This window comes from Bubalus kerabau, chromosome X (genome assembly GCF_029407905.1).
Source record: "Bubalus kerabau isolate K-KA32 ecotype Philippines breed swamp buffalo chromosome X, PCC_UOA_SB_1v2, whole genome shotgun sequence".
Classification (NCBI taxonomy): Eukaryota; Metazoa; Chordata; class Mammalia; order Artiodactyla; family Bovidae; genus Bubalus; species Bubalus kerabau.
Window position 1 is genome coordinate 138,534,168 of NC_073647.1, and position 24,613 is coordinate 138,558,780.

General features: G+C 38.7%; 1 protein-coding gene across 3 annotated transcripts in view; it reads right to left on the reverse strand.

Moving 5' to 3' along the window:
* Positions 1–529: 529 nt before the first annotated feature.
* Positions 530–24,613, reverse strand: part of PDK3 (pyruvate dehydrogenase kinase 3) — an 80,478-nt gene continuing 56,394 nt past the window's right edge. For 2 of the 3 annotated variants that reach the window (XM_055565574.1, XM_055565576.1), the window contains exons 7-12: positions 19,951–20,027; positions 18,534–18,635; positions 10,834–10,944; positions 7,662–7,775; positions 5,173–5,312; positions 530–1,232 (exon numbers count right to left, since the gene is read on the reverse strand). In XM_055565574.1, the coding sequence (XP_055421549.1) occupies positions 1,202–1,232; positions 5,173–5,312; positions 7,662–7,775; positions 10,834–10,944; positions 18,534–18,635; positions 19,951–20,027 (575 nt within the window). In that variant the 3' untranslated portion in view covers positions 530–1,201. The remainder of the gene's footprint in view (positions 1,233–5,172; positions 5,313–7,661; positions 7,776–10,833; positions 10,945–18,533; positions 18,636–19,950; positions 20,028–24,613) is intronic. The other variant, XM_055565575.1, reaches the window with a different exon arrangement.

Consider the following 24,613-nt stretch of genomic DNA (forward strand, 5'->3'; position numbering starts at 1 on the left):
GAGGAATACTTTACCAGTGACAGCTTTTAAATCAATGGACTCAACACTTCAACACTAGATGGAGAAACATTTATATGGATGTTAAAAGAGGGCAGAAGTCAAAGTAGATGATAAATATATGAAAAATATTAATGAAGAGAAACACACCCTGCAGAGCTGTTTAAGTTGTGGGTTTTAAATCCAGATTCTCAGATAGCTTGTGTTTCTAAGGGTAAACATGACATGACAATTCTAAAGCAGGCTGAATGTTATGAAAATATAAATGACAACGACCTGGGGCATGTTCCAAATAAACCAGAAAGAATGATTCCCTTCGATGGCCTATTTCACACCTAGTGGAGTGCATCACCACAGGGACTTAGAAAACTGCAAAGGAATATGATGTGACAAAAGGACCGTATTCACTGGTAAATTGTTACACGAGCATAAAAACTTCACTTCCCGCTCTTCACAAACTTGATAATGACTTGAAGGTAGTTTTTCACTTAAGATCTTTGAAACCAAGCAGCTAAGTGAAAAATCCCAAGACAACTTTTGGAACACTTTAATCAACAGAATGGAAGTATACAAATGAATTTCAAAATGAAATCAATGCACCCAAGAGGGAGATCTAACATGAGAGTATCTACAGCTCACAATGAGAATCTGGTCAGATGGAAGAAGGCCCGAGTCCAAAGCAGAGAGTAAAGAGGGATGCGTAAGAGAGAGGAAGGGCTCTGGGACCGAAATATCAAGACGTGCTCATCTGATGTCTTCAAATTCCAGACTCCCCAAGGCCATAGTTGGTGGTTTGGGACAAACATGGTATTTGGTCACAAAGAGCAGCAGTAGAGATCGGCTGTATCTGGAATGGGGAGGGAGGTGAGACATCTGGGGAGACTGTAGACAGTCTATGATAAAGAAGACGGAGGTATGAGAGCACGGGCACTAATAAGGCTCTGTGTCCCCTTACGACAGGCGCCAACCAAACCACAGCAATGTACTATGAAAAATGACTCAAGTTACTGCTTTAGTGGAAGATATGAAGTAGCTACAGGAAACTTCTGTGGAAAAGGTCCAGCTTATATGGAGAAAAATACACATTCAAGCACTGGATTATCTATAGCGCCATGTTCAGAGTTGGTGGAAGAAAGGAGCTCTTTCCGGCTGACTTGCAGAAGGCCATCTTTTCTTCACGTAGAGGACTGAAGCATTCAGTTCTTTACAAAGTTCTGTTAGTCTTCATCTTATCCCTACAAAGAAAATAATGGGGACAGCCCCAGTGAGTTTATGAGGACAACCTTCTCTATTGTAACTGAGATGTACTCAGAGCATTTAGTTACAGTGACGATTCAAAAACCCACGTCTTATCTCAGAATTATTCTCTATAGTTACTACAGAAACAGAATTAGCATTTAATGACATATATACACTAAAGCAGTTCTTTCCTCTCAGTGAAAAACCTGCTTAGAAATGGGGAACCACTGCCAATGGGCATGGGGTTTCTTTGGGGGATGGTGAATATGGTCTAAAATCAGACAGTGGTGAGGAGCACACCACCCTGGGAATTTACTAAAAACCACTGAGTTGTATGCTTTCAAAGGGTGACTTTTATGGTATGTGAATTATATCTCAATAAAGTTGAAATTCAAAATCTGCTTAGAAATTAAATTTTCTTAGCATTTCTCGTTCACCTAATGAATTTAATATAACTACTAAATACTTTCCCAGGTGGCCACCAATTATCCTATTTCTGTTAACTGAAAAATTTTCAGCGTCAGGGTAGCCATTTTAGAATCTTAAAAACTGCTTTCTGATAACATTTGCTTGCCTAATAAGATATCAGAAATGAAGACTCAGGGACTTCCTTGATGGTCTCAATGCAGGGGGCATGGGTTTGATCCCTAGTCAGGGAACTAAGATGATGCATGCTGCCCAGCATGATCAATAAATAAATAAATAAAATTTCCCCTAAATAATAATGTATCATCCTTTAGAAAAAAGAAATTAAGACTCATACTTAATTACAGTATACAACCTGCTAAACTATTTAAATAGGCTTTAAAACAATATTCAACTAAAACCATCTTTTTACAATCCAAATGGACTTTAATGTTCATAAAGACCATTTTCTGTGCTACCCAAATAATTCCCCCACCAGAGCCATCCCTGGAATTAACTGCTCATACTGATACCCAATATACTACTTGACTTATACGAACTGAAAATGGGATCAAGGGAAACTGAGCCAGGTGTTTCAAGCTCATTTAGCTTAACCTTGGCCAGGGATGGTGTGTATATGTGTATACACACACCTGTGTGCACGCTCACACTCACGTGCATAAAACAAACTCCTCTAAATTTCATCATTTGAGGTGAGTGACCAATGCAACAACATTGCACAGAGGCCCATCACAATACTTCCAGAGGAAAAAAAGTAGCAATATAAATAACCTTTTACATCCTTCATCCGAAAAGATCAATGCTACTATAATGGTACAAAGTCACAAAGCTATATAAACCCTATTTGCCTACAAATACCTGTCTGTTGCACTGTGTTAGGAATCAAGGTTTTCAGGGTAAGAGGAAATATATACAGTTAAAATAGATTAAGGAGAAATATTACAATGTTAAAAGAGAATTAAAAATCAATGTGAACTTACATATCTTAAACCATGTTTTATAGGTCTGTGCAGAAAAGAAGACTAGAAAAGATGTCATGTACACCTCCAGCTCCCAGATTAGGGTCTCTAATACCCATTAAAAGTAAACAGGAGTCTTAGTATGAGATGAACTTAGGACATCCTCTTGGGCCAAAAAGTAAGGAAGCTTTCAAAGACCAACAGGATTTCACCAATGGAACATAAAGGATATGGCTAGAAATAGCTTCCAATGGCCAAAGGTGTGCCAATTTTAGCATCAAAAAGATGGCCACTACATGCAGCGACAGGGTGAACCTCAGAGAGAAGAGAGCCAGACACAAAAACAGCATGCACTGTATGTTCCATTTATTTTAAATTCAAGAAGAGAAGAGAGTCAGATATAGTGATAGGTGATAGAGTTGGAGTAATGGTTACATGGTGGGGAGGGAAAAAGGAGAAGACTGTGACTAGGAAGTGGCCTTTTCAGGTCCTGGAGATACAGATGTAAAAATTCATCATGTTACAAACTTTGTATCTGTACACTTTATATATATATGTTAAATACTGACCAAAATATACCAACAAAGCAATAAAAATCTACCACATCCATAATACTACTTAAAAAAAAGGAAGCCTGAAACTCACCCGTCACCATTTAAGGTGGTTTCTAACTCAGCATAGGCCTGGAAAATTTGCAATTTAAAAGAAAGATTTAAATGCCTATCCTGCCTTGCCAGGAGGAACTGTACTTCAGAAGGTACCTAAATGACCTTAGTTGATGAGGAAAAACTTGATAGGAGAATGTCAGCTAACTGTCAAAGGAATGACACTAACAAAAAACTCATCATTTTATAAACATTAACAAAATTACTGATTCAGGCCAAGTTTTTCAACTGGTCTTAATAACCCCTAAGTGATGGTTGTATGGTGGCAAAGTAACACTACGCATATCATTTTCTGATTAAGAAGGGAAAATTAACCACACTGTGGAGGGACCAGGCAGTCACCATCTGAATTATGGGCAGTCTTAACATTACTAACACTGGATCAACCGAACTGCATGGGTCTCAGAGTGTAATTCTGCATCCATATTTATGAAATATTCTAGCAAAAAAAAAAAAATGCTCCACTGAGCCTTTAGATGAACTTCCAGTTTACGGGAGAGCCAGGGTTTCAAAGAAAAAAAATCAAACAAATCAAGGTGGGACATTTTGCAGGACAACTGGTATGGTCTTTCAATAACAAAAAATTGTTCTACATTAAAATCTAGAGACCTATTCAGATGTGTTATGTGGTCCTGGAATCGATTTGTCTTTGGGACAAATCAGGGGAATTTTCATGATGAAAATATAATGACACGGAAAGATGGAGACAGTTAAATGAAATAAAACTAGACTGCGTGACAGTATGAAAAGTCTGATCTCATTTGGGAAAAAATACATATACATATACAAATAGCAAAACACCTGGAAGGACACAGATAAAGCTCTAAGAATGGTAATCTCGGGATTATCAGAATACAATAGTTTCTCTTTTTTTTTGCTTATTTATATTTTTTAACAGTGTACATATACTGCTTTTTGATTATGAAAAGATTACTTTAAATTAAACAAATAATCAGAACCCTTACTGTTGTTAGTAGAGTTGGAGCTTAAAGGTTGTCAGAAGAAAGAAAACTGGAAACCAAAGACTGGATTATTTATTGTCGTTATTACCACAAAGTAGTAAAACTCGTTATTCTGTGATTGATCATTTTCTTCATTTCTTTTATTGTGGTAAACTATATGTAAAGTTTACCCTTTGGTTAAGATGGAAAAAAATGTTTTATTAAGTGTACAGCTCAGCAGCGTTCAGTACATTCACAGTGTTGTACCACCATCCATCTCCAGAACTTTTTCATCTTTCTCCAATGAAACTTGTCCTCATTAAACACTAAATTTGTTTTTCCCCTACTCCCCAGCCATGGCAACCACCATTCTACTTTCTTCAGGTGCCTTACATAAGTTGAAGCATACAGTATCTGTCCTTCAGGGTCTGGATTATTTCACTTACCATAATGACTTCAAGATTTATCTATACTGTAGCATGTCACAACCTTATTCCTTTTAAAGGCTGAATAATAATAATTGGATATGGATAAACCCACTGTTTACCTTGATTGATAATTTTAACTTTTTTATTTTTCTGGTTTCAATCCATCTACGGACTTTCTCTAAACATTCTTCTGTCAATTCTATGGATGATGACAAACTGAATTACTTTTTAAATAAGATTGGTGGCAGGATACACACCCTGATTACTGCTTTTAATACCTCCATAGGGCAAGGACTCCCAGAACATCAGGTCCGCTACTGAAATGGCTACTCTGGTGACCCAGTTCGTGCTCTCCTTCCTGTCTGGGGTGAAAAAATACTCCCATCTTTCTTTAGGGATCACTTTGCTTTTCCAGTGGCAAAACCACAAAGATGTGGCTGAAAATATCAATCGTCTGGCTGGTAGACTCTGAGGAAAAATCAGATATTTTGTAATAGAAAGAAAAGTAGTCAATTACTGTTTTGCCTTGTATTTGGAAGCGTCCCTGGGCTCACTGCTGGGATTGCTCCAATCGTCAGCTTCAGCTGTGCTCTTGTAATGGCGCCATGCGGACTTGTTAAAAACTGGAAGTCTCTCAAAGGATTCACTTGAAAGGGCCTAAGGAGAGAAACAAAAATGTATACTAAAGGTCTACAGTGTCATCTTGCTCATGTGAAATACTAACTCAAATTTTACTATTCAAAGCATCAGAAACCTTAATGTGGAGGTATACTAAAATTACATTTTAGCATTTTACTTAGACTGGACTGGATGAAATTAAAGCATTTTTTAAAGGAATAAAAACATTCACTCATGAAAAACCAGTAAACATGACGAGAACAAAAACCATTTTCGTTCAGTTAATACTGATGAAGATATCCGATTGTCTTAAACCAAACACTATTGTCCACTGGGTAAATGCTCTCCCAGAGGGCCCAGAAGAAATAAAGTTTCACGGTAGATTTATAAATATAAACTCATAGAGTGATATCAAACAGCATATCATTTCTGTGTATTGGCATCTAAGATAAACACCCCAAATAAAGGGTTATTTTATGATATAACATATAAAACACTACACAGCTGTTAAAAGGATGAGCCAGTTCTATGTGAATTGATATGGAAGTATCTCCAAGAGATATTGGAAAGTAAAAAAGAGCAAAGTGCTAAAATAATCACTGGTGTGAAAACAATTAGATTCTCTCTCCATATGTTTATCAATACAGAATCAACTTATAAGAGGATTCACATGAAACTGGTACCCATGGTCACCCCAGAAAAGAGAACCCAGTGGCTCTGGGCCAGTAATGGAAGACAGTTTTCCCTTTCACAGCTTTAAAATTTCATACAATGTGCCCCTATTACATAATGAAAAAGTACTCCAAATATTCTAGAGTTTCAGTTCAGTTCGGTTGCTCAGTCATGTCCAACTCTTTGTGACCCCATGAACCGCAGCACGCCAGGCCTCCCTGTCCATCACCAACTCCCAAAGCTTGCTCAAACTCATGCCCATTGAGTCGGTGATGCTATCCAACCATCTCATCCCCTGTCGTCCCCTTCTCCTCCTGCCTTCAATCTTTCCCAGCATCAGGGTCTTTTCAAATGAGTCAGTTCTTCACATCAGGTGGCCAAAGTATTGGAACTTCAGCTTCAGCATCAGTCCTTCCAATGAATATTCAGGACTGGTCTCCTTTAGGATGGACTGGTTGGATCTCCTTGCAGTCCAAGGGACTCTCAAGAGTCTTCTCCAACACCACAGTTCAAAAGCATCAATTCTTTGGCACTCAGCTTTCTTTACAATCCAACTCTCACATCCATACATGACTAATGGAAAAACCATAGCCTTGACTAGACGGACCTTTGTTGGCAAAGTAACGTCTCTGCTTTTTAACATGCTATCTAGGTTGGTCATAACTTTCCTTCCAAGGAGTAAGCATCTTTTAATTTCATGGCTGCAATCACCATCTGCAGTGATTTTGGAGCCCAAAATATAAAGTCTGACACTGTTTCCATTGTTTCCCCATCTATTTGCCATGAAGTGATGGGACCGGATGCCATGATGTTAGTTTTCTGAATGTTGAGCTTTAAGCCAACTTTTTCACTCCCCTCTTTCACTTTCATCAAGAGGCTCTTTACTTCTTCTTCGCCTTCTGCCATAATGGTGGTGTCATCTGCATATCTGAGGTTATTGATATTTCTCCCAGCAATCTTGATTCCAGCTTGTGCTTCCTCCAGCCCGGCATTTCTCATGATGTACTCTGCATATAAGTTAAATAAGCAGGGTGACAATATACAGCCTTGATGTACTCCTTTCCCTATTTGGAACCAGTCTGTTGTTCCATGTCCAATTCTAACTGTCGCTTCCTGACCTGCATACAGATTTCTCAAGAAATTTCTCAAGCAGATCAGGTGGTCTGGTATTCCCATCTCTTTCAGAATTTTCCACAGTTTGTTGTGGTATTCTAGAGGTTAGAAGTAAATAAAAGTTTGATACCACCACTGAATGAGAAAACTTGTATTACAGAGAACTTTGTTATCTGATCAGACTTTTAGGTAAATATATTATAAGCACTGAAATCTTGCAACTTTAAGCCAGCAAGTCTCTAAAATAAAAGACTTCAGTTTATGAAAATCTGTCTTTTAAATGAGTCCTTTTAATGGATATGTAAATTTTTAAAAAATCAGAACTTAGAATTAAGGTTTTTAAAAATCAGTATTAAATTTTCATATCTCCATATTTCCTATTTTGCTCTGAGCATAAAATCAAGGGTCATAACTTGGTTTTCACGTAAAAGTGAAGTAAATCCTAGTTGAACATAAGATATATATTAAATCATATATATGATTATTCATATATTCATATATATAATATGAGATGATGATACAGTGCTAATCTGCTTTAGTTATTAGAACTTACAGCTTTAAAAAGTAAAGATGCTTTCCTGTAACAGAAATGAAATTCAGTACCTTTAAATAAATGACAGCATCAGTACCCACGCCTTCCATAGAATAGAGCTTTAGATCTCCTTGAAAATATCTAGCATACAGCCGAGAAATTGGCAAGCCATAACCAAATCCAGCCTATTGAGAAAAGAAAATTAATACACTGAGAAAGGCACAAAATGCTAACACGTTGAGTTTGAGGACCATCTGAAAGATTAGAATTAATTCTTGATTCATATTTAAAGCAAATACATTGACCCAACCCATACTATGATGTACATACAAGGCATCTATGGCAAACAATCTATTTTCATCCTCCAAAAATATTTCTCACGTGTTTGGAAAAGAATAGAAACACTCCTATTTTGACTAATGCTTTTTTTAAATATCACAAATAATGCTTTTAATTATTTAGCTTCTTGTAGTACTCACATAACAGAAACTGACAAATCCATGTTGTCGTTATTTAGTCACTAAGTCACGTGTAACTCTCTTGCAATCCCATGGACTATAGCCCAGCAGGCTCCTTTGTCCATGGGATTTCCCAGGTAAGAATACTGGAGTGAATGAATGGGTTGCAATTCCTTCTCCCAGAAGACTAATGCTTTTTGAATGTTTTAAGGCAACTGTTTTGCATTGTTTAAAAACAAATCCCAAATCAAGTGGAATTTGAACTGGAAACTCAACTAAACCACATCATTCCAGAGTTCTATTAACTCATTTCTTTGCTCTTTATAGTGAACATTCAATTGAGTAGCACAGGAGTTGAAACCTACCAGTACCAAGGCTAACACAATGAAAAGAAAGTGATCTCCTAAGGGCTACTTCCTAAAGCTGTGGGAACACTACAGTATTTTGAGATGTGGTCATCCACGTATTTTTAGAGACAAGAAAGCAAAGCCAGTACCCTCCTGTATCTCTGTGTCATAGAACCCTGACTGTAACAGGTTGTTGGGGGAGGGGGGGGAAGATCTCCGATACTGACAAGAATAAGAACAATTGAGACTAATTTCAAAACCTCTGGGTTGGAGAGGAAAGGGCTGTTCCTCAAGCTTTGGCCCCTCTGATTAAGTCCACCGACAGGTTAGTGAAGGAGGCAGTGGGCAAACACACAGCAGTGGTTGGGTGGGCTTTAGGTTCAGACAGGTGAAACCCACTTTTTGTGCAACTAGCAGTTTGCTCAACCTAAGACTGTTTTCTTATCTGAAAAATGTAATAAAAAGCTTACATAAGAGCTTCTGTAAGAATGAAATGATATAAGGAGTGTAAAGTCTTGGGACAGTGTCTAAGACACAGCAGAATGAAAGAAATGGAAGCTGCCATGACGGCTACCACCCAGCAGTAATTTTACTAAGTTCTGCAGCTTTCAATTGCTTTCTAACAGCTTTCCTAGATTCCCTCCGTGGGGTTAGGGCCTAAACAAGGGTTGGGTGTGATAGAGTCCACCATCATGGAAGGGCTGCAGGACAGGCAGAACACGGCCAGGAGCAAAGACGAGACAGCCGAAATGGTGACTGAGGTCACCACAGCAAAGCAATCAGCGGACTCTGGAGGAGGCTGAGGAAACCTGCCTTCTCCAGTCAAGCAAGGCCCGGAGCCGGCTCCCAGGGCTACCAGGGAACAGCTGAGACCATCTGAGCCCGATGCAGTCACGAGTGTGAGGAGACGGGTGACCCCAGGGTCCCACGGAATGCAAAGGAGGGGCCTCTACCTCAGATTTGGTCAGGTTCTGGAAAGTCTTCCCAGGGTGTCAAAGGATCAATAGGAGTTGGCTGGGACAGTTCCAAAAAAGAAATGCATGTGTCACAGCACAGGGCTGTAACACAGTAAGGTGCTTGATGATGAAATTACATTTCCTAGTAGTACATACCCACATGCCCGCTTACAGGCTGAAGAGAGCTAACTGGGAGACATGCTAGTGGAAGCATTTCTTCAAAAGCAGAGCCACACAGCACACTGGAAAGAATGCAGACAGACATGGCCAGTGCTGGCTTGACCATCACGAGCTCAATGACCTTGGGCAAGCAGGTAACCTCATTTCCTCATCTATAACGTGTGAGGTTGGATGCACACTTTTTACAACTCTTACTTCAACTGCTCAGTTTCATTAAAAAAAAATGACATCACAGCTGTCCTCAAGATGCTATTTTGAGACCTGGAAGAGACGATCCATATTCCTTTTAAACAACTGGTGAAGGCTCTAGATTTGCTTGTGGCATTTTGTTTTCCTTTTGACATTTGTTTAAGTAGGTACCAGAAATTAGTCAAGGTGATCAGTTTCAAACTGATCTCTCAAATATTTTCTTGAATCCTATATAAACGACTTCCTCTCTGCTTTCAATATGCTGTGTTAACAAACTCTGTCTTGAATAAATGATGTTAACTGTTGGATTTTATTCATACAAGTAAAACATAATCTCATGTGCTTATCAGACAGGTGAGACTTGAAAATGAAAATGTACACCCTGAACTATTTTGCAGAATGATAGCTATGTTGCTGTGTTTAATGACAAAGGGTTCAATTGTTGTTTGTCAATTAGAAACACTCAGCGGGGGAAGAAAATGTGGCCCTACCAGGATCTAAATGCTGCCATGGTAACCAGAGGCTTTCCTCACTGCCTTAATAGAGCTGAAGATTTTTTCCACATTGAGACACAAAAGACTCTGAAAATGCATACACAACCTATATGTTTCCTGCTTATGTTATTTCATGTAAAAAATGTAATGTGTTCATAATTTAACATTTAATTATATAAACAAATTTAGCAGGGGAAGTTCTAAGGCCCTGGCTGATCCAAGCCATGGAGGTATGCAGCGCCCAGGGCCTGCTGCAGCCAGACACACGGTGCTGTTCCCCGTTCACCTGCTATTAAACTTCCACCCCCGCCAAGGGGAACGCCAGGTGGTACGCCAGGTGGTAAATGGTGCTCTGGCAGCCTTCTTAACCATGATGTTTTTTTCTCTATTGGGAAGGTAGGCACTCAGCTCTGAGTGTTTTTTACATACAAATTAGAGAAGAAATCTGAGGCCAAAAGAGTCATAAAGAAAGTGGCAGTAGCATAAAACTCCCCCTCCTTCAAACCAGGTGGAAAACATTCAAATTCAACAAGGCTAATGCAACACCCTGGGGAAACAGCCTGCCCTGCCCGTTCTCGTGTTAATGGTCCTTCCTCCAACAACAGCTTGAGAGGCTTACCAACGGGGCAGCTCGGGTAGGCTCCAGGCTAGGTCTTGGAGCAGTTGAATACATGTAGTTAAAAAGGCGATCTATTTTTCGGAGTGGAACCCCACCACCTAGGTCACTTATCTGTAACGTACAAAAACATTAAAAGAAGAAAAAGTCATCATCAATATACTTAGCAGGTGGCAAGGAGTTCATTACACAAAGTATATGACAGATTACTCTAAACTGTGCAAGGGCTTCAACTCCCAAAGAAATATGGTCCCTTTGTGAATGGTATAAAACAAAGGAGGTGGGCAACTGGGGTCAGCATCCAATAGGCTTGGGTTTGAGATCTTGATCAGCTCCCTAAAAATGGGGTTCTAATGAAGTTTAAACAAGGTAACTTAAGCCAAGGATCTAATGTAGTACTTAGAAATAAAAACTCCCAAACTCATTCTATGAGGCGACCATCATCCTGATACCAAAACCACAGGCCAATATCAATGATGAACATAGATGCAAAAATTCTCAACAAAATTTTGGCAAACAGAATCCAATAACACATTAAAAGGATCATATATCATGATCACATGGGCTTTATCCCAGGGATGCAAGGATTCTTCAACATTCGTGAATCAATCAATGTGATATACAATATTAATAAACTGAAATATAAAAACCATTATGATCATCTCAATAAATGCAGAGAAAGTCTTTGATAAAATTCAATACTCATTTATGATAAAAACTCTCTAGCAAGGAGGCATAGAAGGAACCTATCTCAACATAATGGGCTTCCATGGTAGCTCAGATGGTGAAGAATCTGCCTGTAACCCAGGAGACCTAGGTTCGATCCCTGGGTTGAGAAGATCCCCTGGAGGAGGTCATGGCAACCCACTCCAGTATTCTTGCCTGGAGAATCCCCATGGACAGAGGAGCCTTGCGGGCTACAGTCCATAGGGTCAGAAAGAGTCGGACATGACTGAGCAACTAAGCACAGCTCAGTACATCGCAACATAATAAAGGCCATATATGACAAACCCACAGCAAACATTTCTCTCAATGGTGAAAAACTGAGAGCATCTCCTCTAAGATCAGGAACAAGACAAGGGTGCCCACACTTGCCACTATTATTCAACATAGTTTTGGAAGTCCTAGTCATGGCAATCAGAGAAGAAAAAGAAAAGGAATCCAGATTGAAAAAGGAGAAGTAAAACTCTCACTCTTTGCAGATGACATGATACCATACATAGAAAACCCTAAAGATGCCATCAGAAAATTACTAGACCTAATCAATTAATATAGTAAACTCACAGGATATAAAATATACAGAGATCATTTGCATTCCTATCAGCTAACAATGAAAAATTGGAAAGAGAAATTAAGGAAACAATTCCATTCACCACTGCAGCAAAAAGAATAAAATACTTAGGAGTAAACCTAAAGAGATAAAAGACCTGTATGCAGAAAACCATAAGACACAGATGAAAAAAATCAAAGAAGACACAAACAGATGGAGAGATATACCATGTTCTTGGATTGGAAGAAACAATATTGTGAAAATGACTATACTACCCAAAGCAATCTACAGATTCAATGCAACTCCTATGAAACTACCAATGGTATTTTTCAAAGAACTAGAACAAAAATATTTTACAATTCATATGGAAACACAAAAGACCCTGAAGAGCCAAAGCAATCTTGAAGAAAGAAAAATGGTGCTGAAGGAATCAACTTTCCAGACTATACCACAAAGCTAGTCATCAAGACAGTATGGTACTGGCACAGAAACAGAAATATAAAGCAATGGAACAAGACAGTCTAGAGATAAACCCACACACCTATGGGCACCTTATCTTTGACAAAGGAGGCAAGAATACACAATGGAGAAAAGACAGTCTCTTCAATAACTGCTGCTGGGAAAACTGGACCCCTACATGTAAAAGAATGAAACTAGAATACTTCCTAACACCATACAAAAAATGAACTCAAAATGGATTAAAGACTTAAATATAAGGCCAGAAACTATAAAGCTCTTAGAGGAAAACACAGGCAGTACACTTTTTGACATAAATCACAGCAGGATCCTCTTTGACCCAGCTCCAAGAATAAAAATAAACAAATGGGACTTAATGAAACTTTGAACCTTTTGCCCAACAAAGAAAACAATAAACAAGATTAAAAGACAACCCTCAGAGTGGGAGAAAATAATTTCAAACAAAACAACCGACAAAGGATTAATCTCCAAAATATATAAGCAGCTCGTATAGCTCAATACCTGAAAAATAAAGAGCTTAATCAAAAAATTGGCAGAAACAGCAAAGGAAACTACAAATAAGGTGAAAGGACAATGCTCAGAATGGGAGAAAATAATAGCAAATGAAACAACTGACAAAGAATTAATTTCCAAAATATACAAGCAGCTCATATAACTCAATACCAGAAAAACAGATAGCCCAATCAAAAAGTGGGGAAAAGACCTAAAAAGACATTTCTCCAAAGAAGACATACAGATGGCTAGCAAACACATGAAAAGATGCTCAACATCACTTATTATTCAGTTCAGTTCAGTTACTCAGTCATGTCCGACTCTTTGCGACCCCATGAATCGCAGCACGCCAGGCCTCCCTGTCCATCACCAACTCCTGGAGTTCACTCAGACTCACGTCCATCGAGTCCGTGATGCCATCCAGCCATCTCATCCTCTGTCGTCTTCTTCTCCTCTTGCCCCCAATCCCTCCCAGCATGAGAGTTCTTTTCCAATGAGTCAACTCTTCGCATGAGGTGGCCAAAGTACAGTCAGAATAGCCATCATCAAAAAGTCTACAAATAATAAATGCTGGAGAGGGTGTGGAGAAAAGGGAACCCTCTTGCATTGCTGGTGGGAATGTAAACTGATACAGTCACTATGGAAGACAGCATAGAGCTTCCTTTAAAAGCTAGGAATAAATTTAAAGAGGAGAATGAAAAAGCTGGCTTAAAACTCAACATTCAGAAAACCAAGATCATGGTGGCAAACAGATGGGGAAACAATGGAAGCAGTCAGAGACTTTAATTTTGGGGGCTCCAAAATCACTGCAGATGGTGACTGTAGCCATGAAGTCAAAAGATGCTTGCTCCTTAGAAGAAAAGCTATGACCAACCTAGATGGCATATTAAAAAGCAAAGACATTACTTTGCCGACAAAGGTCCATCTAGTCAAAGCTATGGTTTTTCCAATAGGCATGTATGGACATGAGAGTTGGACTATAAAGAAAGCTGAGCACTGAAGAACTGACGCTTTTGAACTGTGGTGTTGGAGAAGACTCTTGAGAGTCCCTTGGACTGCAAGGCGATCCAACCAGTCCATTCTAAAGGAAATCAGTCCTGAATATTCATTGGAAGGACTGATGCTGAAACTGAAACCCCAATACTTTGGCCACCTGATGCCAAAACCTAGAGCCTATTATACAGAGTGAAGTAAGTCAGAAAAAGAAATATAAATATCGAATACTGACACACATATATGGAATCTAAAAAAAATGGTACTGATGAATTTATTTTCAGGGCAGCAATGGAGAAAAAGACATAGAGAACAGACCTATGGACATGGGGGAGGGGAGGAGGGAGAGGATGAGATGTATGCACAGAGGAACAAGAAAACTTACAATACCATATGTAAAATAGATAGCCAATGGGAATTTGCTGTATGACTCAGGGAACTCAAACAGGAGCTCTGTGACAATTTAGAAGGGTGGGATGTGGAGGCAGATGGGAGGGAACTTCAGGAGGAAGGGGACATTGGTGTACCTATGGCTGATTCTTGTTGATGTATGACAGAAAACCACAAAATTCTGTAAAGCAATTATCCTTCAATTAAAAAAAACAGGCAAAAGACCTAAACAGATTTCTCCAAAGAGGACATATAAAAGGCCAACAGACACATGAAAAGATGCTCAATATCACTAATTATTAGAGAAATGCAAATCAAAACTACAGTGAGGGAGGTGGTCCTAAGATGGCGGAGGAACAGGATGGGGAGACCACTTTCTCCCCCACAAATTCATCGAAAGAACATTTGAACATTGAGCAAACTCCACAAAACAACTTCTGAATGCTGGCAGAGGACATCAGGCACCCAGAAAAGCAGCCCATTGTCTTCGAAAGGAGGTAGGACAAAAATATAAAAGACAAAAAGAGAGACAAAAGAGTTAGGGACAGAGATCCATCCCGGGAAGGGAGTCTAGAGGAGAAGTTTCCAAACACCAGGAAACCCTCTCACTGGTGGGTCTGGGGGAAGTTTTCAAATCTCAGAGGGCAACATAACTGGGAGGAAAAATAAATAAATAAAACCCACAGATTACGTGCCTAAAGGCAACTCCCAGCAGAGAAGTACCCCAGACGCTCGCATCCGCCACCAGCAAGTGGGGGCTGAACGGACAGGAGGAAGAAATAGAAAATATTAACAGATCCATCACAAGCACAGAAATCAAAACTGTAATCAGAAATCTTCCAGCAAACAGAAGCCCAGGACCAGACGGCTTCACAGCTGAATTCTACCAAAAATTTAGAGAAGAGCTAACACCTATCTTACTCAAACTCTTCCAGAAAATTGCTGTAGGTAAACTTCCAAACTCATTCTATGAGGCCACCATCATCCTAATCCCAAAACCAGACAAAGATGCCACAAAAAAAGAAAACTACAGGCCAATATCACTGATGAACATAGACGCAAAAATCCTTAACAAAATTCTAGCAAACAGAATCCAACAACACATCAAAAAGATCATACATCATGACCAAGTGGGCTTTATCCTAGGAATGCAAGGATTCTTTAATATCCACAAATCAATCAATGTAATACACCACATTAACAAACTGAAAGATAAAAACCATATGATTATCTCAATAGACGCAGAGAAAGCCTCTGACAAAATTCAACATCCATTTATGATAAAAACTCTCCAGAAAGCAGGAATAGAAGGAACATACCCTCAACATAATAAAAGCTATATATGACAAACCCACAGCAAACATTATCCTCAATGGTGAAAAATTGAAAGCATTTCCTCTAAAGTCAGGAATAAGACAAGGGTGCCCACTCTCACCTCTACTATTCAACATAGTTTTGGAAGTTTTAGCCACAGCAATCAGAGCAGAAAAAGAAATAAAAGGAATCCAGATTGGAAAAGAAGAAGTAAAGTTCTCACTGTTTGCAGATGACATGATTCTCTACATAGAAAACCCTAAAGACTCTACCAGAAAATTACTAAAGCTAATCAATGAATATAGTAAAGTTGCAGGATATAAAATTAGCACACAGAAATCCCTTGCATTCCTATACACTAACAATGAGAAAATAGAAAGAGAAATTAAGGAAACAATTCCATTCACCATTGCAATGAAAAGCATAAAATACTTAGGAATATATCTACCTAAAGAAACAAAAGACCTATATATAGAAAACTATAAAACACCGATGAAAGACATCAAAGAGGACACAAATAGATGGAGAAATATACCATCTTCATGGATTGGAAGAATCAATATAGTGAAAATGAGTATACTACCCAAAGCAATCTATAGATTCAATGCAATCCCTATCAAACTACCAACAGTATTTTTCACAGATCTAGAATAAATAATTCCACAATTTGTATGGAAATACAAAAAAACCTCGAATAGCCAAAGCAATCTTGAGAAAGAAGAATGGAACTAGAGGAATCAACCTGCCTGACTTCAGGCTCTACTACAAAGCCACAGTCATCAGGACAGTATGGTACTGGCACAAAGACAGAAATATAGATCAATGGAACAAAATAGAAAGCCCAGAGATAAATCCACGTACCTATGGACACCTTATCTTTGACAAAGGAGGCAAGAATATACAATGGATTAAAGACAATCTCTTTAAGTGGTGCTGGGAAAACTGGTCAATCACTTGTAAAAGAATGAAACTAGAACACTTTCTAACACCATACACAAAAATAAACTCAAAATGGATTAAAGTTCTAAATGTAAGACCAGAAACTATAAAACTCCTAGAGGAGAACATAGGCAAAACACTCTCTGACATACATCACAGCAGGATCCTCTATGACCCACCTCCCAGAATATTAGAAATAAAAACAAAAATAAACAAATGGGACCTAATTAAACTTAAAAGCTTTTGCACAACAAAGGAAACTATAAGCAAGGTGAAAAGACAGACTTCAGAATGGGAGAAAATAATAGCAAACGAAGCAACTGACAAAGAATTAATCTAAAAAATAGACAAGCAACTCCTGCAGCTCAATTCCAGAAAAATAAATGACCCAATCAAAAAATGGGCCAAAGAACTAAACAGACATTTCTCCCAAGAAGACATACAGATGGCTAACAAACACATGAAAAGATGTCACCATCACTCATTATCAGAGAAATGCAAATCAAAACTACAATGAGGTACCATTTCATGCCAGTCAGAATGGCTGCTATCCAAAAGTCTACAAGCAATAAATGCTGGAGAGGGTGTGGAGAAAAGGGAACCCTCTTACACTGTTGGTGGGAATGCAAACTAGTACAGCCACTATGGAGAACAGTGTGGAGATTCCTTAAAAAACTGGAAATAGAACTGCCGTACAACCAAGCAATCCACTGCTGGGCATACACACCGAGGAAACCACAATGGAAAGAGACACGTGTACCCCACTGTTCATCGCAGCACTGTTTATAATAGCCAGGACATGGACGCAACCTAGATGTCCATCAGCAGACGAATGGATAAGAAAGCTGTGGTACATATATACAATGGAATATTACTCAGCCATTAAAAATACATCTGAATCAGTTCTAATGAGGTGGACACAACTGGAGCCTATTATACAGAGTGAAGGAAGCCAGAAAGAAAAACACCAATACAGTATACTAATGCATATATATGCAATTTAGAAAGATGGTAACGATGACCCTATATGTGAGAAAGCAAAAGAGACACAGATGTATAGAACAGCCTTTTGGACTCTGTGGGAGAGGGAGAGGGTGGGATGATTTGGGAGAATGGCATTGAAACATGTATAATATCATATAAGAAACAAATCACCAGTCCAGATTTGATGCAGGATACAGGATGCTTGGGGCTGGTGCACTGGGACAACCCAGAGGGATGGGATGGGGAGGGAGGTGGGAGGGGGGTTCAGGATGGGGAACACATGTAAACCCACATGTAAACACATGTAAATATGTATTGATTCATATCAATGTATGGGAAAAACCACAATACTATAAAGTAATTAGCCTCCAACTAAAATAAATAAATTAAAAAAAAACTACAATGAGGTTATTATCTCACACCAATCAGAATGGCCATCATCAAACAATACAAGTCCTACTGCACTGATGGTGAGAATGTAAACTGATACAGCCAGTATGGAGAACAGTATGAAGACTCCTTAAAAAAACTAGAAAATAAAACTACCATATGAACCAAAAATCCCACTGCTGGTCATATACCCTCAGAAAACCATAACAGAAAAAGACACATGTACCCTAATGTTGATAACGGCACTATTTACAATAGCCAGGACAGGGAAGCAACCTAGATGTCCATCGACAAATGAATGGATAAAGATGTGGTACATATAAACAATGGAATATTACTCAGCCATAAAAAAGACACTCAAAGCCAGTTCTCTTTCCTTCCCTTTGATTCTTCAATGTCTACACACTATGAAACTAACTGATAATTCAAGAGTATGTACAAATAAAGCAGTTACCTTAATGGATAAGTCTTCTTTACCCAGAGTAACCAGGGTTTTAACAGCTGGGTAGCCCTCTTTTCTATCTTCATATAGTTCAACTGTTGCTCTCATTGAGTTCTGAAATCACAGAACCTTTTTTTTAGCATGACACCAATTCACAAACTACTACTTTAAAGAAACCAGCAAAAATTTACCAATAAACAACAATTCTTTAGTGGGACAAATATTAGTTGGATTTCTATGGCACTTTTTTCTCCCTCTAAAGAACTTAACATGTGTTAAGATCTAGGAAAAATTTTCTGATGCTTTGTTTTTTCATCTCATTTCAGTCTCATCCACCATACTAAATGCTTATTTTTCTTTCCTTCCTTTTTTTCTTTTTGTTTTTGCTTTAGGGTATTTAAATTATTCAACTTTTAACCAAGAGGGATGTTTTTATCACGTGTAATGAGGCTGTAAAGGCTCACTGATACACTTTAAATTCGATTATCAGTTTGCATTTACAGAGCACTCTTCCTCTAAAGAAGGTGGAAAACCAGAGATGATTTTGGCTTCCCACAAAATAAATCATTTGGCTGGGGCAAAAAAAAAAGTCAAAGAAATGTCAAGTGAAAAGAAATTCTGAAAAAGCCACAGCTTTTGAAGAATAAGTTCACAATTGAATCCCCATCTCAACCTTAAGTGTCACATCAGTAACATTATAATTCGGGGAAGCAAATCAGCATAACTGATTTTTCTGGTGTTCAGTTTACGGTTTTACACATTGGAAGAAATGGAATTTTACTCAAATGCCTTGTGCTTGTAATACTGCTACTTACATGCCATTAGCTACCAGTTAATAAAAGCAACAGTTTAAGTTGTAGAGAGTCTATTTCTTTTTTTTTTTCCTATTTTTTACGTGTGTGTGGTGGGGTCCTTTTTGGTCCAGCCCTTCCACATCTTTCCCCTCTGCCTCTGCCAGAGCTTCGGAATTTTCTAAAATGACTCAACTGTGTAAGGGTGTTAACATATCTTTCGGGACTGGAACAATTGCTAATGCATCAACACGGTTAACAGTCAGAAGCATAAAAGAGGCATACACGTGTTTTTATTTTGATCTGGATACCACTAATCAAGCTTTTGCCAGGTTTGGAAACTAAAAAGTATCTCTAAGCTCATATCTAAAGAAAAAACAGTATGGATTTTACATAAAGTCATAATGGTACAACTAAGCTTCAAAATCAATATGTACCAATATTCAGGAAAACTACAGTGTACACAGCAATTTTTCATCTCAGTGTACAAATTATAAAACCCACAGGATATCAGAAATAGAATTTTTTAAGTGGTTATGCAAAACCTTTTTCTTATGCTAATCTAATGAATCCATTATGCCCTGAATCAAAGTAATTTAAAATGAAGACTTCTTTCCATATTTTCAAATTCCACTTACCTTGAACAACTCAAAGAGCATGTGAAAGAGGTGTGAGGGCACATAAACTACCTGAATAGGTTTGTTTGGAGCTTTGGCTGAAAACAGAGACAAAACCGTCAATGAGTAAGGACCAAGACTAGAAGAAAGTCAAGAATGTTGTTGCATCCTTACTTCCAAGTACATAAAAAAGAATGCTACAAAAAACTAATGGAGGATTCCAACTCTAAAAGCAGGATGAAATTTCGCTCCTTCACTTACCAGCTGTATGACCTCAGGCAAATTTTTCTCTTTGGAACTTAAGTTGAGCAAAACTGGAATATCATTACGTATGTCCTAATGTTGAGCATTACATAAGGGCACCCAAACATCCCCTGCATGGTGCATGCTTAGTCACTCAGTTGTGTTTGACTCTTTGCAACCCCATGGGGTGTAGCTGGCCAGGTTCCTCTGTCCATGGAATTTCCCAAGCAAGAATACTGGAGTGGGTTGCCATGTCCTCCTCCAGGGGATCTTCCCAACCCAAGGATTGAACCTGCAGTTCCTGTGTCTCCTGCATTGGCAGGCAGATTCTTTAGCACTGAGCCGCCATGGAAGCCCTCAAGTATCTCTTGGTATTTCTCAAAATGGGGGCTACCCTCCACCACCACAAGTGACCCTGGTGGTCAACCAGGAGGAGGTGAAACCACAGAGCAAGGGGGCACATCCTCTTGGAGAAACGGACGAAATAGGAACATTAAGTTCTGTTAAACTATGACAAACAAGGCATGCTACCAGCAGCTAGCAGACCAACCACCAGAGACCTACAGTCCTTTCGCCTTGTGTCAGAGACATTCTGAGGAAAATCTGTGAAACCCCGAATCCCAGCATAGGCTTGAGAGTAGATACTGGACAACTTAGGCTTTCCTCCTCCTCATGATCCGGAATCATTAAGAAATCGACACTGCGTAAACTTTCTCAAGTAGAAATGTTATGATTTCAACTTAACTACTTCCTCTACTAAAGCAAGTAATTAACAGTAATATAAAGGAGAGTGAGCATTTGTTTGCGTGAGCAGTTTACAAAGAGCTTGCAAATACATTACTCAACTGAACCCTCATGACAAGAGAGAAGTTGAGAAGTGCTTCCTTTATATGAAAAGGTGAAAGTTCTCTACTTAATAAGGAAAGGGGAAAAAGAAATCTGTGCTATAATAGTTTTGCTGTCACACCTCAAATTGCAAAAGCATCACATGGCTGTAGAGTATGTATATACTTAGTTAAATGTACTCTGTACATTTCTACATTTTGAGAAAGAGCAACCACATTCACATAACTTACATTGTAGTATATTGTTATAACTTTTATTTTTTTTGTTATAACTTTTATTATCAGTTACTGTTGTTAATCTCTTTCTGTGCCTAATTTTAAGTTAAATTTTATTATAGATATGGATGTCTAGAAAAAAACAAAGTATATAAACAGGGTTTGGTACCATCTGTGGCTTCAGGCATCCACTGAGGGTCTTAGAATGTATTCCCTGTGGAAAAGATAGGACTACTAATGATTTTTTAAATTTTTAAAAGAAGAAAAGTAAAAGTTGCTGTACCCTCTTCCCATCAGTCTGCACACACAGGCAGCTTTAATACTACATATGCTTCAGTCTTTCAGTTCCTGTTTTTTTCCATTCTATTCTGTAACCCTAATGAACTCTTAGGTACTTTGTCCACAGGCTCTTTTTAAAAAGCTGTAATTAGAAAAGATGCAAGCACCCCTATGTTCACAGCAGCCAAGAAATGGAAATAACCTAAATGTCCATGAACAGATAACGAAGATGTAGTACATATATCCAATGGAATGCTATTCAGCCATAAAAAAGAAGGCAACAATGCCATTTGCCACAACATGGATGCAACTAGAGATTATCATGCTAAGTGAAGTCAGAGAAAGACAAATATCATGATATCACTGATTTGTGGACTCTCAAAAATGGTATCAATGAACTTACTTACAAAACAGAAATAGACTCACAGACATAAAAAAGAAACTTATGATATATGCAATATGGAAAATAAAAAAGCAAATTTATGATTACCAAAGGGGAAAGTGGGTAAGGAGGGATAAATTAGGAGTTTGGGATTAACATATACACACTACTATATATAAAACAGATAACCAACAAGTATCTACTCTACAGCATAGGGAGGTGCACTCAATATTTTGTAATAAGCTATAATGGAAAATAATCTGAAAAAGAATATACACACATATATAATAGAATCACTTGAAACTCATATAACATCAACTGTTTCAATAAAAATTAAAAAATAAAATAAAGTGGGTTTCCTGTAAAAAGTATATATGTTGGTAACATAACCAGGTAAATATTGTTCACTTCAGCATGGCCACAGGAACGTACCAGAATGATGGTTCCTTCCTTATAAGTCTAATGTGTCGAGTTATGCATCATTGGAAGGAGAATGTTCTCAGGCTTAAGATGAAATGGATTCACTTTATCCACCTCCAACAGCTCAAAATCATGATACCTTTTTAGGTTGCCAAATGTTTGGACCATGTATTTCTGATACAGTTTGATCTATTTCCTAGAGTTTCTAACTCCTCCTCCTCTTGGGTAACTGGACAAGAGACGTAATAGACTGCTATCCAAACATGCTGCACAGCCATCACTGCAACTGTTTTTGACTGAAGTTCTAGAATGTTGTCTGCATTTGAAATCACTTTCTTTTGGCATTTAGAAAGGCAGGAGGGTCTTCTGATCAGGACAATGCAGCTGAGAAGTTCAATGCCGGTCAGGTTTTCATTCATGCTGCTGGTATTTTGCCGAAAGTCTGATCTACATTGGTTGTAATAGTCTTGTTGAAGAATGAGGAACTGGATTATTCATTTGAGGGAGCTGGTGTTGACTTCCCCTGGCAGCTCTCCCCTAAGCGGGAAGGCTGACGTGAAGCTCTGAGTGCCTGGTCAAGACTTTTCCACTGGCTTTAGGATGAGCAGGACAGCCAGCCAGCCTCTGACTGGAGGGTCCCCCAAATGTTTGAATGGAGAGGGCTTTACTTTAGGAAAAGTTACATGAACAGCCCTAGTTTTTCCCAGGTTGTTCTGGAAGAAACTATTTTCATTGTTTGCCCCAGGGAAAATGCTAGTGGCTGCCAGCAGGAGAGCAGAGCCAGAGTCAAGCTGCTCCCAGTACCCATCCTTACCCCACCTTAGACGGTTCTCCATTTATCCCATCTTCTGATGTCCCAATCCAGTCCTTGGCCCCCTCCCAGCTCTGCCCCCAGCACCCCTCCAGGATCATCCAGTGCCATTTCTGCCGCAGCCTTCTCCTTTGTGGCTTCTTCTGTTCTGTCCCATCAATCAGCCAGTGTGCTTCCGCCTGGTTACTCTTTGGCTGGAGGTGGGATCAAGGACCGACTGATGAGTCCCCCTGGGTTCTCAGCTGTTTCTGTTTGTATTCCCTGTGGTCTTTTTAATGGATCCCCAGGAACACGCTGAATGCTTGGTCCCTCTTGTACCAGAAGGCATGATTAGTTATATAAACAGTCTTCTGAGATCAACCTCTTCAGTTCAAAACTCAGGGAAATTAAGGTACTTTTGATAGCTTTTTTTTCAACCATCATTCTGTAGGAGCCATCTGAGGGCTTGCTCAATTACTTGTACTTTTCTTCAAGAACATCATAGTTTAGATATCTTTCCTTTTTTTTAAACCATGTCAAGTGTTTTGGTCCATAGCTCTTCCCTAATACTGGGCCTAGCCAGGGGCTTGACAGAGTGGACCCTTAATAGATGTTTGCTGGCTTTCTAAAATAAGGCATAAATGGAATATGAATTTTCATCTAAGGGCGCATTTCTAAAAGTCAATAGAAAAAGTGGCCCAGATTTTTCATGCTCAAGACTCAAGAAATAATGAAGTCTCTATTTGTATAGTCACTGCTCCAAACATCATTAGTTGAAAAGACATTTAATAAATGCCAACAGAACTCTATGTTGGGTATAAAGAATTTAATTTTCAGATAGTTCTCCTATGAGAATGAAAAAAAAAAGGAGACCAAGCAGAAAAAAATAAGAGAAACTTGATCTGTGATTGGTTGAACTCGTGGATGCAGAAGCACTGGATATAGAGGGCTGACTGTACTATGCCAATTCATATAAAAGACTTGAGCATCCATAGATTTAGGAATTTACAGGCAGTTGGGGAGAGGTCCTCGAACCAACCCTCTGCGGACACCAAGGGAGGGGTATATAATAATAGGAATTCAATGCATTTGGGTCTCCAGCATTCCATTTCTATAATGGGCACAATACAAGGATGGGAATGGGGGGAAGGGATAGTGAGAGATGCACATGTACACACAGCTATACTTAAAATGGATAACCAACAAGGACTTACTCTCTAGCACAGGGAACTTTGCTCAACATTATGTGGAAGCCTCGATGAGAGGGGAGTTTGGGAGAGAACAGATGCATGTATATGTATGGCTGAGTCCCTTTGCTGTTCACCTAAAACTATCACAACATTGTTAATCAGCTATATACCAACATAAAATTTAAAAGTTTTAAAGAAAATAAATAAAATTATTTCTCATATCTCACTGGGTTAATGTAAGGATTAAACGAAATAACAGTGATAAACTAGTTTACCCAGAGCCTGCCACACAGTAAGCCATCAATAAATAAGTGTTGGC